The 12580-nt window shown below is 46.1% G+C and overlaps 2 protein-coding genes across 3 annotated transcripts in view; one reads left to right on the top strand and one right to left on the bottom strand.

Moving 5' to 3' along the window:
* SCAMP2 (secretory carrier membrane protein 2) overlaps window positions 1-11163 on the bottom strand; it is a 50053-nt gene extending 38890 nt beyond the window's left edge. The window contains exon 1 of the mRNA XM_040413745.1: window positions 10963-11163. Coding sequence (XP_040269679.1) covers window positions 10963-11019 — 57 coding nt within the window. The 5' untranslated portion in view covers window positions 11020-11163. The remainder of the gene's footprint in view (window positions 1-10962) is intronic.
* Window positions 11164-11281: 118 nt separating this feature from the next.
* Window positions 11282-12580, top strand: part of MPI (mannose phosphate isomerase) — a 31057-nt gene continuing 29758 nt past the window's right edge. The window contains exon 1 of one of the 2 annotated variants that reach the window (XM_040413744.1): window positions 11282-11326. Coding sequence is in view for 1 of the 2 variants with exons in the window: in XM_040413743.1 (XP_040269677.1) it covers window positions 11623-11641 (19 nt within the window). In the remaining variant the exon portion in view is untranslated. Of the gene's footprint in view, window positions 11327-11406; window positions 11642-12580 lie in introns of those variants that run through there. The other variant, XM_040413743.1, reaches the window with a different exon arrangement.

Below are 12580 nucleotides of genomic sequence, written 5' to 3'. Positions count from 1 at the left end.
CCCTGCCTGATATCACAGCATTATGTCAGTACAATTCATTACAGGTGATGTCTGGCAGGGCCATACAGCATAAGGCTACTTTCACATCTGCTTTTTGCTGGATCTGGCAGGAATCATCAAAAACGCTTTTGTTAGGAGAATACAGCCGTCTGCATCCGTTATGAACGGTTGTATCCTCTAAAATAGCCAAGAAGGATCCAGCACTAAAACCACTGCAAGTCAATGGAGGACGGATTATTTTATTTTTTTTGCGTATCCGAGAAAATGGATCCGGCACCATTGACTTACACTGTGCTTCTTGGCGGATCCGTCTTGCTCTGCATTCCATGCTGGACAGAATAAGGCTGCTTGCAGCGTTTTTCTGTCCGCAGTGGGAACGCAACCAAATGGAACAGAATGCATTCTGGTGCACTCCGTTCAGTTCATTCTTGTCCCCATTGACAATAAATGGGGACAAAACTAAAGCGCTTTCTGCTGGTTTTGAGATGCTCTGCCGGATCTCAATAGCGGAAAGGAAAACGGCGATGGGAAAGTAGCCTTCTAATGTTGTGGGGTCCTGTCAAGGAGCAGAGTTGAGGCCGGGACATAATGCCCCCACACAGAGCATGTTTCCTGGGGTGCACACTTGTCTGAAACCGGCTTAAAGTCTAAAGAAAATTCGTGGAAAGTCTACATACAAAGTTTTGAATTGAGCCGTTTTTTCCCTCTCGGCATGTTTTTAAGGGTAACAAAATAAAATAAAAAACAAACAAAATGTAAAACAGATCTAAAGATAACTGGACAATCACTGTGTCCCTGATGCTTCTGGAACTAGCAAGAGCCATACAAAGAACTCCCTACCGTTCACAAGCACCCATCATAATAATTTGGTGTGCACAAAGCCCAAGTTTCTGTAATTTATCATATAGGATTTTGGTGGCAAGAAGCAGTAATCTAGGAGTTAAAGGGGTTGTCTCATCAGACAATGATGGGATATCACCAAGACATCCCATCAATGTCATACAGATTGGGGTACCAGAGGTGGGACCCCGACCTATCTGCGCCTCCATCCATTTATTTCTAGGTCTGTTCTGAGAACAGTTGAGCGCTGGCTCGGCTATTTGACAGTCCCACAGAAGTGAATGGACCGGTGGCCATGCTTGTGCACTGAGCTCTCCATGCACTTTTATGGGACTGTCAGAAATAGACGACTGCTGTCGGCTATTTTCTGAGCTTCCATAAAAATTAAGGGAGAGCACTCCGCACATGCGCGGTGTTCACTTAAGGGGGCCTGTTTTAGAGAAAGGTGTGGGTCTCAGAGGTGGGACCTGACTGTCTGGCGGCACCACTTCTTCCTGAGAGGCCTGTTGATTTGGGTTTTGTTGCTAGATGAAGGCATGCACCATTTATGCAATTAATGGACTTTAAAAGGGGACCAAATAGTGGTAATTTGAGAAGCTGCATTGTCCAATGGACAAGAAGTTTCTTAGGTGCATTGGTGGTGTCAACGTGGTCAGAAGAGAGCACTCACACACAGATGGTTTTGGATAGTCAAGACAGATGGATGCCATGATCGCTGTATAAGGACAGCCATAATATCACAAGTTCTGCTGTAGCTGCTCAGACCATAGGAAACCATCTACTTTAAGCAGGACTACTCTTATGTACTCCACTAGCTCGCTTGCTACTGACCTCTCATCACCAAGAAGGCCTGTACTGGTGCTGTGAGAGCCCATGGGGGCAAACAATAGTGCTCCGTAATGAAAGCAGGTTCTGCCTTGGTACTTCTGAAGAATGAATCACAGTTTGCAGAAGGGCTGGAAGTTACCTACTGCCATCATACATGGTGTGGAGAGACACAGGACCAACACCAGGTGTCATGTGTGGGTCGCCATTAGCTACTACAGCTGTTCCCATCTGGTATTCGCAGAGGGAACACTGACCAGCCTTCGGTATGTCCAGGACATCATGGAACCAGCCCGATGGCCTTTTTTTTGACTCAGGAGGCTTGGCGTTTTTCAGAATACCCAGTAACTCTCCTGGCCAGCTTGCTTGCCAGATCTCTCTCCCATCGAGAAGGTCTGGGACTGAGGGGGGGACAGATCTCCCATGCACAGCAGCCAACAACCATCTTGGCTGCCCTATAGGTCCAAGCTATTCCACAGGAGGATATCCAGCATCTGTATGACTTACCATGCCAGAGTGGCAGCCTGTATCACAGCAAGGGGAGATGGCACTAGGGTTGCATCAGGTATCAAAGTATCGATACGATACCGGGTCTTACTATTTAACAATACTAGGCTGCGCAGCCTAGTATCAGTCAGAGAACATGGCACGCGCAGCTCTCAGCGCACACCATGTTCTCTTCACTAACACACTGATGCGGCTGCCGCCGTCACCAATGGGGAGATAGCAGGGAGGAGGAGGGGAGGGACTGTAGCCACTGCGCCCCCACTGAATGTAATTAACACATTAATTCAAGTATAGGAGGCAGCGGGTGTCGGCATTACAGACCCAGCCTCAATAACAGGGCATGCAATCCGCGGCAATTAACCCCTCAGACGCCCCCCCCTTCCCCCCAGTATTACAAATTATAACCATTGGTGGCGCAGTACGCCCTCCCCAGTATTAGTTTCATTAGTGGCGCAATGGCCACAGGCACCCCCCCCCCATTGTTATATTCATTGGTGGCAGTTCCGATTGGAGCCCCAGCAGTGCAGGGCTCCGATTGGTTGCCATGGTAGCCAGGATGCTACTGAAACCCTGGCTGCCATTGTAAGCTCCCTGCTATTAAGATCCTATTCACCCTGATAGAGCTCTATCAGGCTGAATAGGACAAGGGTTCTAGTCCCTAAGGGGGCTAAAAGTTAGTTAAAAAAAAAAAAAAAAATGAAAAAGATTTACAAAAAAAGCTACATGTTAACATGTTCATTTTCAGCAGATTTGTGTAGGCATTTTTTTCAAAAACGAAAATGCACAGAATATCGGTATAAATTATCGGCTACCGGCCTGAAAGTTCACAGATTATCGTTATCGGCTCAAAAAAATATAATCTATCGGTCGATCCCTAGAACGCACACGGCTTTTTTGGCATTTTATTTTTTTGCGTGGATCGAATGGTATCGAGTACCGCAATACTTTTTTATGGTATCAAAATCGAATCAAAATTTTGGTATTGTGACAACCCTAGAGGGCACCCAGTATTAATGGGACCCTGCCTCAATATACTGTATACCCTGCTGCAAAACCCAAAATAAAAGGGTGCACAACCTTGGTTATGTGATCATTAACCAAGCATCACTAGTGGTTTATACAGTTTAGTTTTTTTTTCTTCATTTTATCCCAAGAACAGATGTAGTAGGAGATTCATTATTAACACTAACCTTCATTTTCAGTCCCTGGACTATAGAACAATGAATCCATGTCATGCACCAGACTAGAAATAGGACAGACACTGATTAGATTGCACACACGGGCCGTGTGTCACAGGATTGGGTGCAGCTGCATCACGCATTTCAGTTTAGTTTACTAATAGGCATTCATTTCCACTGCCTCAAGTCATATAATAAAATGGACTGTGATCCAGGCACATGACAGTGACACACTAACACCTGATAACGAAAACCACCCGAGCTGGGGCTTCTGACTGCCTTAGATTTATAGAACATTATATAACACTATGGAGATACACATCTTTATTTTATTCACAGTGACAAAATAAGACAAAAAAAAAGCAGAAATGCAATGTTCACGCGTTCACCTCGTTAAAGCCTATACTGTGTGTGTGGAGCCACCTTCTGCTGGACTCACAGATACGGCTCTCTTGGGGTATGTCTCCATTAGCTCAGCACATCTGGACACTGGGATTTCCGTCCTTTCTTCCAGTCAGATGGGTTACGTGGTGAGTCTCCACGTCATGGCACAGATTCATTGGACTGAGGTCTGGGCTTTGATTAGGCCATTCCAAGACATTCACGTTTCTCCTTACACCTCTCCAGTATGTTTAAATCATTGTCCTGCTAGAAGGGGAACCTCCATTCCAGTTTCATTGTGGGAATGGTGTTCTTACTGTGATGGGAAGTGCTGGGTTTGCACCAAACATAGCATTTACTATGATGGCCAAAAAGTCCACTTTTAGTCTCTTCTTATCAGAGAACCTTCTTCCATGTGTTTGGGAAGCCCGCCACATTCTGTTTGGCAAATTCCAAACTTGCTTTCTTAGGCCTGTTTCACACTGCCAACAGGAGTTTCCAGCAAAGAACAACCTGCCAAAGCTCTCTGGATGTTACCAGAATGCCCGTCCGCAAAACACGGACACCGGCAATGTGTGTTCCGCAAGTGCAAGCAAGTGCGGATGCGGTGCGATTTTCACGCACGGTTGCTAGGAGACGATTGGGATGGAGACCCGGTCATTATTATTTTTCCTTATAACATGGTTATAAAGGGAAAATAATAGCATTCTGAATACAGAATGCATAGTAAAATAGCGCTGGAGGGGTTAAAAAAAAATAAATAAATTATTTAACTCACCTTAATCCACTTGCTCGCGCAGCCCGGCATCTCCTTCTGTCTCCTTTGCTGAACAGGACCTGTAGTGACGTCACTCTGGTCATCACATGATCTTTTACCATGGTGATGGATCATGTGATGACCGGAGTGACGTCACCACAGGTCCTGTTCCTGTAAGGAATGCTCACCACAGGTCCTGTTCAGCAAAGGAGAGAAGCCGGGCTGCGATATCAAGTGGACTAAAATGAGTTAAATTATTTTTTATTTTATTTTTTAACCCCTCCAGCGCTATTGTACTATGCATTCTGTATTCAGAATGCTATTATTTTCCCTTATAACCATGTTATAAGGGAAAATACCATCTACAGAACACCGATCCCAAGCCCGAACTTCTGTGAAGAAGTTCGGGTTTGGGTACCAAACATGCGCGATTTTTCTCACGCGAGTGCAAAACGCATTACAATGTTTTGCACTTGCGCGGAAAAATCACGGGTGTTCCCGTAACGCACCCGCACATTTTCCCGCAATGCCCGTCTGAAAGAGCCCTTTATGTGGTAATAACTTTAAAACGCTTTTACTTATCCAGGCCATTCTGAGACTGTTTTCTCGTCACATATTGTACTTCATGACCGTGGTAAAAATGGAGTCAAAAAAAATAAAAATAAAATAAAATTGGAATAAATTAGCAAATTTTAATTTCTCTACTTTTATAATAGATAGTAATAACTCCAAAAATAATTACTTTACATCCCCCATATGTCTACTTCATGTTTGGATCATTTTGGTAATGCCATTTTATTTTGGGGACGTTAGAAGGCTTAGAAGTTTAGAAACAAATCTTGAAATTTTTCAGAAAATTTCCAAAACCCACTTTAAGGACCAGTTCAGGTCTGAAGTTTCTTTGTGAGGCTTACATAATAGAAACCACCCAAAAACAACCCCATTTTATTAACTACACCCCTCAAGGTATTCAAAACTGATTTTACAAACGTTGTTAACCCCTTTAGGTGTTCCACAAGAAATACCGGAAAATGGAGATGAAATTTCAGAATTTCACTTTTGGCAGATTTTCCATTTTAATCATTTTTTCCCGCTAACAAAGCCAGGATTAACAGCCAAACTAAACTCAATATTTATTACACAGATTCTGTAGTTTACAGAAACAACCCATATGTGGTCGTAAACTGCTGTATGGGCACATGGTATTGCGCAGAAGGAAAGGAACGCCATATGGTTTTTGGAGTGCAGATTTCACTGGGATAATTTTTAACTTGCAATGTCACATTTGAAGACCCCCTGATGCACCCATAGAGTAGAAACTACCAAAAAAGTGACCCCATTTTGGAAGCTACGGGATAAGGTGGCAGTTTTGTTGGTGCTATTTTAGGGTACAGATGATTTTTGGTTGCTCTACATTATACTTTTTGTGAGGCAAGGTAACAAAAAAAATAGCTGTTTTGGCACCGTTTTTATTTTTTGCTATTTACAACGTTCATCTGTCAGGTTAGATCATGAGCTATTTTTATAGAGCAGGTTGTTACGGACACAATACCAAATATGACTTTTTTTGGTTGTTTGTTTCAGTTTTACATAATAAAAGCATTTTTGAAAAAAAAATTTTTTTAGTGTCTCCATAGTCTGAAAGCCATAGTTTTTTTTCATTTTTGGGCGAATGTCTTATGTAGGGGCTCATTTTTTCAGTATGAGATGACTGTTTGATTTGTACAATTTTGGGGTGCGTATGACTTTTTGATCGCTTGCCATTACACTTTTTGTGATGTAAGGTGGTGACAAAAAAAAAAAAAAAAAGAAGCTTTTTTTACACTTTTTACGGTGTTCATCTGAGGGGTAAGGCTACTTTCACACTAGCGTTCGGGGCTCCGCTTGTGAGTTCCGTTTGAAGGGCGGCCCCGAACGGATCCGTCCAGCCCTAATGCATTCTGAATGGATGCGGATCCGCTCAGAATGCATCAGTCTGGCTCCGTTTGTCCTCTGCTCCGCTCAGCAGGCGGACATCTGAACGCAGCTTGCAGCGTTCAGGTGTCCGCCTGGCCGTGCGGAGGCAAACGGATCCGTCCAGACTTACAATGTAAGTCAATGGGGACGGATCCGTTTGAAGTTGACACAGTATGGCTCAATTTTCAAACGGATCCGTCTCCCATTGACTTTCAATGTAAAGTCAAAACGGATCCGTTTGCATTATCATGAACAAAAAAAAAAAAAAAAAAAAAAAAAAAAAATTTTTTTTTTTTTTTTTTTTTTTTTTTTTGTTCATGGTAATGCAAACGGATCCGTTCTGAACGGATCTAAGCGTTTGCATAATAGGTGCGGATCCGTCTGGGCACATACCAGACGGATCCGACCTAAACGCAGGTGTGAAAGTAGCCTTAGGTCATGTGGTATTTTTATAGAGCAGGTTTTTACGGACGTGGCGATACCCAATATGTATGCTTTTTTTGTTTTACATTTAACACAATAAAAGCATTTTTTAAACAAAATAAATTAAAAAATAAATTAATCATGTTTTAGTGTCTCCATAGGTCAGACTTTTTTTTATTTTTTTGGCGACTGTCTCATGTAAGGGCTCATTTTTTGCGGGATTAGATGACGGTTAGATTGGTACTATTTTTGGGGGCATACGCCTTTTTGATCGCTTGGTGTTGCACTTTTAGTGATGCAAGGTGACAAAAATGGCATTTCTTTTTACACAATTTTTTTTATTTTTTATGGCGTATATCGGACGGGGTGGATCATGTGATATATTTATAGAGCCGGTCCTTACGGACGCGGCGATACCCAATATGTGTGGGGGTTTTTTCTCTATTTTTTATTATAAAAGGTAATAAGGGGAAAGGGCAGTTTTTTTCTTTTAACTTCAATTTATTTTTTATTGAAAACATTTTTACTTTTTTTTTTACTTTATTTCTGTCCCTCTCTGGGACTTTACTTTTGGGGGTCTGATCCCCTCTGCAATGCACTACAATACATCTGTATTGTAATGCATTGCCTGTTGGTGTATGACACCGAGTAGTACACAAACAGGTTGCCTAGATGGAGACCTAGCCTGAGGCTGGATCTCCTCTGCTCCCATCGAAGGCAGGTCCCGATGCTGTGCAGGGCATTGGGCAGCCTCTGCACGGCACCGAGTCCCCGCCACAGCAGCGCGGGGACTCGATGGGCTCCCTCAAACACAAACAACTTCTATGTCGCGGTCAGCACGGACCGCGGCCTAGAAGGAGTTAATTTGCCTGCCCGATCATCCCGCAGTGCATGTACAGCAGAATGCATTCCGTACATGCATGGCTTTTTGCGTTAAGGGGTTAACAGATCACTACTGCAAGATTTGTATTTTCTTTTTGTAACTTTTTGGGAGTTTCTTAGCACAAGTTGCACATTTAATATATTTAGATTTGATTTTAGTTTCTTTCACTCCCTAAAAAGAGAAGAGCAACCAAGTATCATAAAAGTAAAAAAAATAATATAAAAAAATTTGCAGATTCCCCACAGGGGAACTCACGGAAGGAGCAGCCGAAGGTGGGCCTGCGCTGTCCATGGGGGTCCCAGGAGCCTCTGGAGCTGAAATGCTGCTAGAGTCAGTGGAGACAGCATTGTCAGAATCGCCTGCTCTTTTTCACATTGAGCAGCGTCTGACGTCATCAGCCGGCGTCCCAGGCACGATGACGTGTCCCCACACGTGTGCCGAAGCTGCTCCCCCTCCAAACCTCACAGGGAATCTGAGAGCTAGATCTTTGCTCCGCCCCCCCGTTTGGCATGCAGCGTCCCACTCTCATAGGTCTGCTTCCTCACCAAAGGAAAGGGAGACCATGAAGCAAGGGGGGAGAACAGCCCCCCCCCCCCCCCGATCACAGGGACGAGAATCACCCTAATTTCCTCTGCGCAGTTTTAGCAGCAGCTGCGGGAGGGCAGAGGAGAAGATTGGTAAGCCAACCTCCTGTTATTTTTTTAAAGGAAAATACTTAAAGTCTGGACCCAGGAAAAGTAGACTTTAACACATAATACAGGAGGCGGGTGCCGGAAGCTGAGGGGTTAACTGCCGCTGATCTGCCAGTACCCGCCTCCTGTATTAAGGGGTAATTATCATTGGTGGTGCAGTGTGCCCCCCCCCCCCCCCCATTAAAATCATTGGTGGCACAGTGCGCCGACCCCTCTCAACCCCCCAGTATTAAAATCATTGGTCGCAGTGGCCACAGGGTCCTCTCCCCTCCCCCTCATTGGTGGTGCAGTGTCAGCTTCTGATCGGAGCCCCAGCAGCCAGGAGCCCCGATCGGTTACCATGGCAGCCAGGACGCTGCTGAAGCCCTGGCTGCCATGGTAACATCCCTGATGCTGTGCGGATGGAGCACAGAGCAGCAGGGACAGTGTTCTGGCCCTAAGGGGGGAAATAGTTATTAAATATAAAAAGTGTAAAAATTAAAATAAAAAAATAAAAACCCAAAATATTAAGTATGAATCACCCCCTTTTCCCAATTTCACATATAAAATGTATAAATAAACATATTACATATCACGACGTCAGAAAAGTCCAAACTATTAAAATATTAAAAAAATCTATGCGGTGAACGCCGGAACAGAAAAAATAAATAAAAACTGCGCGATTCGCCATTTTTTTAAAATGCAGTATGCACGTGGCTTTTTTAGTTAATTTTTTTTGCGTGGTATCGAATATCGCAATACTTTTTCATGGTATCGAAACAGAATCAAAAATTTGGTATCGCAACAACTCTAGCACAGTACGCTCCCATTCACTTCTATTGGGAGCTAGCTTGGTGGTGGCCGGACCGGAGTCCTCAAGCCACCACTTTGCGGGGCTCCGTTCTTGATATAGGTGCAGGTCCCAGTGGTGGGAAGCGCACTCATGAAACAATGGGATCGTACATGATGAGACAACCCCTTTAAGTTCTCATGCATGTGGCACTGCACTGACCAATGCGCCACTGTATGGTACCTCCACATGACAGAAAATTCTCCTCCAGAAGCAGAGCCATTTGGGGAAAAGTCCTCCATCACGCAGCATGTTATGCAACTAGCTCCAATCAGACGCGGTATGGGCCTTAAGCAGGCGATGGACGCCATAGTACAGATCCATACTACAAGGTAATAGGGCCATCTAGTAAGCGAGGATTCTTGTAGGCAAGATTCCCTTCAGGCCAGGACAATCTCGGACACATTACTACACCTACACCTTTCAAGAATACCTTTCTGATGACAGAAGGCAGACTCACAACAGCATGAAGGATAAAAGGGCTCCAACCCAGTCAGCACTGCTGAGAGAATAGAACACTTCCTGGAACAGAAATTTCTGAGCCAAGTCGAAGAAGAGGTTTAAAGGAATTTTCCAAGACCTCCATAAAAATGACCTGAAGGAAGGTTAGAAACTAGAAGACGACTTAGGCTACGTTCACATATGCGTTTCGGTTTCAGGTTTTGAGATCCGGCAGAGGATCTCAATCTCAAAACCTGACCAAAGCAGATCCGTTTTGCTTACACATCAGGATGCACCCGTTCCGTTCCGATGCAGTTGAGGGAAATCCAAACAGAACAAACCGGATCCCTCACAATTGCCTTCTATTGTTCTTACTGATGGATCCGGTTTGTTCTGTTTCAATGACCGGACACAACTCTGCAGCAGTTTTAAGTCCAATTACAGAACAGATCCTGATGTGTCTGAAATGGATCTCTTTCCATTCAGAACGCATTAGGACTAAACGGAAACATTTTTTAAAGGTCCCTCTGCCAGATCTCAGGCCAAAACACATATGTGTAAGTAGCCTTACCTGCCCAAACCCCACGCTCCTGGCGGTCTTGGTTTACTGCAGTGATGATGTGCCCAGCAGCGGTCATGTGGAGTAGCTGGGCACATCATGAAAGCAGTGCCATCAACACAGACCGCACTAGAACGGCAGGGCACTGCGCAGGCGAGTCAGGCTTGGATTGCTTTAGAACACTCCCAGCCACCTGCTCAAGTTTCAGGAGTCTCGGTAAGGGTCTGTTCACACAGCGGCTTCTGTTGCAGTTTTTCAATAGGGCCAGAACGCACTGAATGGAGCTGACCTGCACCATGCAGCCTGCTACTGAATACAATGGGAGGCAGACATCACATGGCTGCTGCCAGAATCAGCCATGTGAACGGGCCCCAAGTACTCTCTCATTCTGGAGCTCCCAGGTGTCACCCATGTCATCTTCTCACATGAACCTGAGAAGAGCACTCAGACTGGACTCCCCCTTTAAGGCAGTTTCAGCCACAGGCAGTCAGGCAGGCCCTGAACATGGCGAGCTGCGCTCACTCCAGCAGCCAGAGCGCCCCACCAGCCCCGGCGGATGCACTGCCGCCACATCACACCCTACAGGCCCCGCCCACGTCCACCTGCCGAGCCCCGGCTTCTCTTCCTGACAGGCAGCCTACGTGTGACTTTCTTCCACCGTCTGCGGGGACAGTTCGTTTGTTGTCTTTACCTGGAAAGGGTTAACGTCCACCGGGTCCGCAAACGGGTTGGTGTCGAAACCGGCCATGGCTCCTTCTTCAAGGGTCAAAGTGTGGAGCTGACTCCTCAGCCAGGACTCCTCCTCAGACAGGTACCCTCCTGGATGTGACGGGGCAGCGTCTGCAGGGCGGGGCTCCTGTCTGCGACATCTATGCGGAAGCCAATAGGCAAGCCGCTTAATAGCCAATCATTTAGCGAGTTGCTACACGAAGAGGCGGGACTTAGACTGTAAACTACAGAGGCGCGAGAAAGGGGCGGGGTTAGTATTGGCCAATATATTTCTGATATCCGGGATGGGCGTGCCCTATCGTTTAGCCCGGTAACGTTTACAACAGGTGAGGCCTCGTGACGTCAGAGGGAGTCTGTGGACACTTCCCGGTTGCTGTGGTTTCGGTGACAATAAAACGATCTGTTAATAAAGTAAAACGTTATGGTAATTACGATGGTTGTTAATGATGTGTCTGTTCTAAGCTGGGACCGCCGCAGCGGCACCGAATCTCGAACCGCCCGACAATCCCGAACCCTAATGTTTACTTAGCCATAACGTCAGCGGCTGAAGGCGGACTACAGCTCCCGGCGTGCTGTGCGGTGTGGCTGCGCACTGTAAACTGGAACGAAGTGGCATCGGCGAATGATGGCTGAACCCAGAGGTGAGCGGAGGACAGGAGGGCGGAAGGACATGAAGCCGCACACGGCGGGCTGATCGGGGCAGGGAGGCTGGGAGATGTAGTCCTGCAGCGTGTACCGGTCCAGCAGTAGGTTCTGTGCAGAAGAGCCCTGTACTGCTTGGGCTTGTTCACACGACCGTGCCCCTCCTTGCCCGTGCTGTGGAGCGCAAATTGCTGCGGCATGCACTCAGGAGGGCTTGGTGGGTTCCGTTCCTGCCTCCTCACATAGAACTTGGGCTTATTGCACAAGAACGTGTGTGCCCCGTGGCCGTTTTGCGGATCCGCAATACACGGGCACCATTCCGTGTGCATTCCGCCTCACGGATGCGGACCCATTCACTTCAATAGGTCCGGAGATGCGGAACGGAATCCTATGGAAGCACTACGGAGTCCCCATTCAGTGTCGGACTGGGGTACCTAGGGCTCACCAGTAAAATTTTGCTACTGATACATTCAAATATAATAAATAATTTAACACGTTTTCTAAATGAACACAGGCTGGTTGAGGTGCTGTACACTGAATATATGTATGTAGTGCAGTAAGTCTACTGTGCTATGTGCCACTTGTGCAGGGGGTGGGAGACTGGCGGCCCATCTAGCTCAGGGGTGTAGCTATAGGGGGTGCAGACTGCAGAGGTAGCAGTCACTTCCGGACCCAGGAGCCTGAGGGGCCCAAAGACCCTTATGCCGCATAAGAAGACACTGGTATTATAGAAAGTGCATGCTGGTCATGTTACACCTCTGGCTGGAGGGAAGGGGTTAGGTCAAGAATTTGGCATGGGGGGGGGGGTAAGCATTCTGTATTAAGAAATCTAAGGAAATCTCGCCCCTGCGAAAGGGACCTTAGGCCTCTTTCACACCAGTGTGATGGATTGGCTCCAAATGCGTTCAGTGAAACTCGCACCATTTTGCAGGCAAGTT

This window comes from Bufo bufo, chromosome 1, assembly GCF_905171765.1.
Source record: "Bufo bufo chromosome 1, aBufBuf1.1, whole genome shotgun sequence".
NCBI classification, from domain to species: Eukaryota; Metazoa; Chordata; class Amphibia; order Anura; family Bufonidae; genus Bufo; species Bufo bufo.
Note: the sequence above shows the minus strand (reverse complement) of the source record. Positions and strands in the feature narration are given on the sequence as shown.